The sequence below is a fragment of the Colossoma macropomum genome, unplaced genomic scaffold, assembly GCF_904425465.1.
Source record: "Colossoma macropomum unplaced genomic scaffold, Colossoma_macropomum, whole genome shotgun sequence".
NCBI lineage: Eukaryota > Metazoa > Chordata > Actinopteri > Characiformes > Serrasalmidae > Colossoma > Colossoma macropomum.
In genome coordinates, this window is record NW_023494799.1 from 3,572,895 (window position 1) to 3,578,283 (window position 5,389).

Sequence of the window (5,389 nt, forward strand, 5' to 3'; positions counted from 1 at the left end):
CTACATATTATGAACTCAGATGATGGTGGTTAAAGTCAGTAAGCGAAAGTCAGCACTCAATGCAGCGCATGTACATCACGTTAGCTCGTGGCACCAGTTTCGCTCGGCCCACGCTGGCCTATAAAGATATCACACAAATAAAACACTACACTTCAGCTCTCCGTCAGTGTTTACAGGTGTGACCAGAAGCCATAAGATCAGATAAAGACTGAGTGATTTGAGGGAGTGGCTGCTCTGCCACTGTGAGCAGGTAGAGAGCTAGTTAGCGAAAAAAGAAACTGAAGGACTTGAGGGGACGTCTACCTTGCTGAGCAAATAATGAGCTAGACAGCACAAAAAGAGACAGTAACAGAGAGATATTAATGCCCATGGTTATTCCTGAGCGCCACAATGAAGGCAGCATGGAGCTTCTTTTACACTGTGATAGAAAACACGGTGGCTCACAGAAAGCTTTCATTCCAAACAGGAGTGGGAGACGTTCCACAAAAGATCACCATACTTAAATACAGACATTCTCATAATACACTATACGCATCACGATATCGGACAACGTTGGCCAGATAAGAACCAGCAATGCCACATTTAAAAAAATGACAAGACTCATATTCAGAACATTTACTGAGCTAAATCCAGGTAAGCAGGACTAATTCTGCCCTCACTGTAATAAAAATCACAGCCAGTCAGAGTTCTTTAAGTACGGATCTCCAACACAGAAAAGCATATTGAGACATATTGTGACAAAATTTAATCACAATAAAAACAAATATGGTCACACTGCCCACCCTTAATTCCACATGCTGATGCATTTTAATGTGGCCAACATGAACATGCTGCTCACCAACTACTCTGGATTCTGATCAGTTAAAAAGGGACAAGACAAACATGACAAAGGGATCAACAACTAGACGTCAGGTATGAAAGGGTTAATCACATCAGCAATAACACCCAAGCTTTAAAATATAGATATACAGTGTGACAGAGCGCTGTATGAATTTGTCATTTATTTTTCAGTTTTCCTATTACTACTACTACTACTACTACTAGTATTATTATTATTATCATTATTATTATTATTATTATTACTACTACTACTACTACTACATTATTATTATTATTTATACAATAATCATAATAACAATAATATTAAACAGCTCTGGTTGCCTTTATATGAATATTCATATGAACCTCTTTCACTGCATTAGTAATGCTGAAAGCACTATAACTGGTTATAATTACAACCACCAAAGCCTAAGCATGTGCACATAAAATAAATAATTCAATATCATAATAATAAATAAAACTGAACAAAAGAATGAATGAAAACACCACACAGCATCACACGAGGTCATATTCACATCTGTGAATCACATTCTTAGAGAGAGAGAGAGAGAGAGAGAGAGAGAGAGAGAGAGAGAGAGAGAGAGAGAGAGAGAGAGAGTCAGTGTTTGCTCCTGCTACTGTAAGTGCGACAGTCAGACGTAAGATTTAACCAAAATCTTTCCTATTTAGTTTATTATTAATCACCTGTTTAATGTTCAATTTCTTTTTTTATTATTATTTGTTTATATTCTCAAACTATGGCAGTGCAACCGTACCATTATTTATCCGGCCAATAAAGCAAACTGGATTGAAGTTTCATTAGCTCACCTACTGCCTCCTCTGATTGGTTCAACATTTTTCATGTCATCCTAATTTGTTTCCTATTTATCTGCCTGTCAGATTATAATTGCTTTGGCAGTATTTCATGTAAAGCAGTCCTATCAATAACACTTATAAAACAAAGCCAAAACTGAGAGAGTGAGAGAGAGAAAGAGAGAGGGAGAGAGAGAGAGAGAGAGAGAGAGAGAGGGAGGAAGAGAGGAAGAGAGAGAGAGAGAGGGAGGAAGAGAGGAAGAGAGAGGGAGAGAGATGGTTATATTTTGCTTATTACCACATTATATCAATACTTTATTGTTATGCTTGTTTTAATGCATTGCCTGTGAATGCACGTAAAGCAGCTAATAGAGTTAGATAAAGATAATTAAACTGAACTGAGATCTGCTTATACTGACATACAATAAAAATTATTTTAATATTTTGTTGCCATACGTTTTTTATTATTAATTATAACATTAATGTGCTGACTGCCAACTTGTTAATGCTTTGGCAGCACTGTATAGAAAGCAGGCAATAAAGCCCACTGAACTGAACAAAACAGACAGATGTTCAGATACATGAATTATTATTACCCCTATATAATTTATTTTTCATTGTGTTTACTATTATTAATAATAAACAGTAAACTAGTAATTGTTGCAGCTATACTGCACAACAAACAACAGGCAGCCCACAGAACTGAACTCCGAGAGAGATGAGCATTATTGTTATTTTCATTATTAACTAAGCTATAAGCATTAAGCTAATTATACACTTTTGATTGCTATGGTAATATGTGGCACAGAAGCCAGCCATTACAATTCAACCCACTGAACTGAAGTCAGAGAGCTTTAGTTAGTTTTTTTTTTTATTAATTAATATTATATTTTTGTTAATATAGAACTTAATTATGCACTTTAATGGGAAGTATGCATTCCAAAAAAAAGCCATATGAAATGACACAGATAAGAAAGGGAGAGATAATTACATTGATTATTGCTATATAATATTAATATTGTGTTGTTATACATGCTAATGATGAACTGTGCCTTGCTTTGGCAGGGCTGCATGGTAGGCAGGCGACTGCAGTCACTTGTTGCAATATACATATTTTATATGTGTACATTTACATTTATATTTTCTGCTCAATTCTCTTAGCTATACATACTGTGTATATATATATATATATATATATATATATATATATATATATATATATATATATATATATATATACACACACACACACACACACATACACCTCAGGACTTAACTACTTAACTCTATCTGTATCTCCCTTTGCACATGCTTTTACTTGTACGTTGTATGTGGACTGTATGTTATGTTTATATATTGTACGTCTTTTTCTGTTTCTTTATTTTTATTGCATTTAATTTCATGTTGACACCTGGGACTGGGCCCATAAAGATCCTGATTCCAGTGAAGCCCACTGAACTGACGGGCTGATAGAGACGATTACATTAATATTAATATACTTAATATTTTGGTTGTGATTGCTTTTGGCAATACTGCATGGAAATAAGACACAGAGCCCACTGATGTGAACTGAGAGAGAGAGAGAGAGAGAGAGAGAGAGAGAGCGAGAGAGAGAGAGAGAGAGAGAGAGAGAGAGAGCGAGAGAGAGAGAGAGAGAGAGAGAGAGAGAGAGAGAGGGGAATAGAAAAGAGAGATATGAGAGAGAGAAATGAAGAGAGGAATAGAAAAGAGAAATAGGAGAGAGAGAGAGAAAAGAGAAAGAGAAATAGAGGAGATAAAAGAGAGAGGCAGAGAGAGAAAGAAAGAAAGAAAGAAAGAAAGAAAGAAAGAAAGAGAGAGAGAGAGAGAGAGAGAGAAACGAAGAGAGAAATAGAAGAGAGAAATAGAAGAGAGAAATAGGAGAGAGAGAAAAGAGAAAGAGAAATAGAAGAGAGAAAAGACAGAGAGAAACAGAAATTAGAGGAATAGAAGAGAGAGAAATCGAGGAGAGAAAAGAGAGGCAGAGAGAAAGAAAGAAAGAAAGAAAGAAAGAAAGAAAGAAAGAACCAGAGAGAGAGAGTGAGAAACAGAAATGAGAGAAATAGAAGAAGAGAGTGAAATAGAGGAGAGAAGAGAGGAAGAAAGAGAAAGAAACAGAATAGAGGAGAGAAAGAGAGAGAAACAGAAGAGAGAAACAGGAACGAGAGAAAGAGAGAATTGGAAGAGAGAAAAAAGAAAGAGAAAGAACCAGAAGAGAGAGAGAGAGAGAAAGAGGCAGTAATAGTGTAAAATGTCCTCCACTCACTCTCTCCGGTCCCGCAGTGGCAGAGCGCGAGCGCGGCCGCCACCCACAGCAGCAGCGCCGACGGATCCGCGCGCACCACCATCACTCCGCCTCGAGCTGGAAACGGTTAAAAAAAAAAAAGAAAAAAGAAAGAAAACGCAGCACGCGGGCGACTGAAGGAGGAGAAAAACTACGAGAAGAGAAAGTCCGGTGGAAAGTTGAGCCTCAGCGGCCCAAAATAAAAATAAAAAACACGAACAGCGTGGTCCACTTTCTCCTCCTCCTCCTCCTCCTCACCGCCGGAGCTCCTCGGGTCTCTGTCTCTGCCTCAGCGCGGAGCTAACGTTAGATAACATGGTCCTGTATTGTGGCACAAAACAAACGGACGCAGATCTTCATGGTGCTGCTGTGTGCGGCTGCACGCACATGTGCGTTAAGGGTAGAGGAGGATTGAGTAAGGAGAGCAGAGGAGGGGAAGGTGGTGGGGGGGTGGTGTTATGTCCCAGAGTGCTGGCTGGGGCAGTTGGGGCAGAAGAAGAGGAGGCCTGCACGGCCCAAAGGCCACTCTGTAGCTTAGTGATCCGAGAGAAAACACTAAACACGCCTGATTAATCCTTATTGCTGACGCTTTCAGCGCCCTTCACGCTCCCAGCGGCTGTCTGCGGCTGTTTTTTGGCCCAAACTCCAACAGCTTCCACGTTTTTTTCCAGTCCTAGTGAACTGGAGTAGTTAATCCACAGGTCGTCCCGTGTAGGTGCATGGCTCCTGGAAATAAAAAGCACACAAATCCCTGGAAAAGACCGAGGAAGCCACCTTAAATCCGCCGTTTGACGTCTCCGGAGCCCCTAAAACAGTCTGATTTATTTCTCCGCTGTAAAACAGAGCAGCAGTGTGCTGAGCTGAGCTGTACTAGAGCGCCGCGCTGGAGTCTCCAGCTCCTCCAACAGCCACAGTGAAGCCAATAAACCCGCACACGGGCCGCCCAGACGGCCGAAAATCGCCTCGTCGCTCGAAAAGACCCCGACTGGAGGTCCGCACCGGCTTACAGCCGCATTAAATCGCTAAAAAGGTGGGTAAATCTCGCCCTGTAGCCGTACGTGTGCGTCGTGCTGCTGCCCCGCTCCGTCTCTCTCTCCGGCCCTCCAGTAAACAACTCCTGCAGTCAGCTGGGGCGCCCGGCGAGCCGCAAAACCCGGCCCGGAGTCGCGGAGCAGGAACGCGGAGTCTGGGATGCGCTCTCACACGCAGGGGGCGTGGCTAGAGCTTTCAGAATGGGGTGGCCAGGTAAGAATCGGATGCAGAGAAAAGAATACATGAAATATATAGAATATTTAGGAAAAAATATATAAATATATAGAATATATATAATATATTTATATATAAATTATATGTAATACAAAAATATATGTATACTATATATAAAATAAATAAAAAATACAGAATATATTGTATATATTATACATGTCTAGTTATCAGTACAATTTTATATATATA

The 5,389-nt window shown here is 40.0% G+C and overlaps 1 protein-coding gene across 2 annotated transcripts in view; it reads right to left on the reverse strand.

Moving 5' to 3' along the window:
• insrb (insulin receptor b) overlaps nt 1–5,028 on the reverse strand; it is a 135,101-nt gene extending 130,073 nt beyond the window's left edge. For both annotated transcript variants that reach the window (XM_036586057.1, XM_036586056.1), the window contains exon 1: nt 3,917–5,028. In XM_036586057.1, coding sequence (XP_036441950.1) covers nt 3,917–3,998 — 82 coding nt within the window. In that variant the 5' untranslated portion in view covers nt 3,999–5,028. The remainder of the gene's footprint in view (nt 1–3,916) is intronic.
• Between the last annotated feature and the right edge of the window lie 361 nt (nt 5,029–5,389).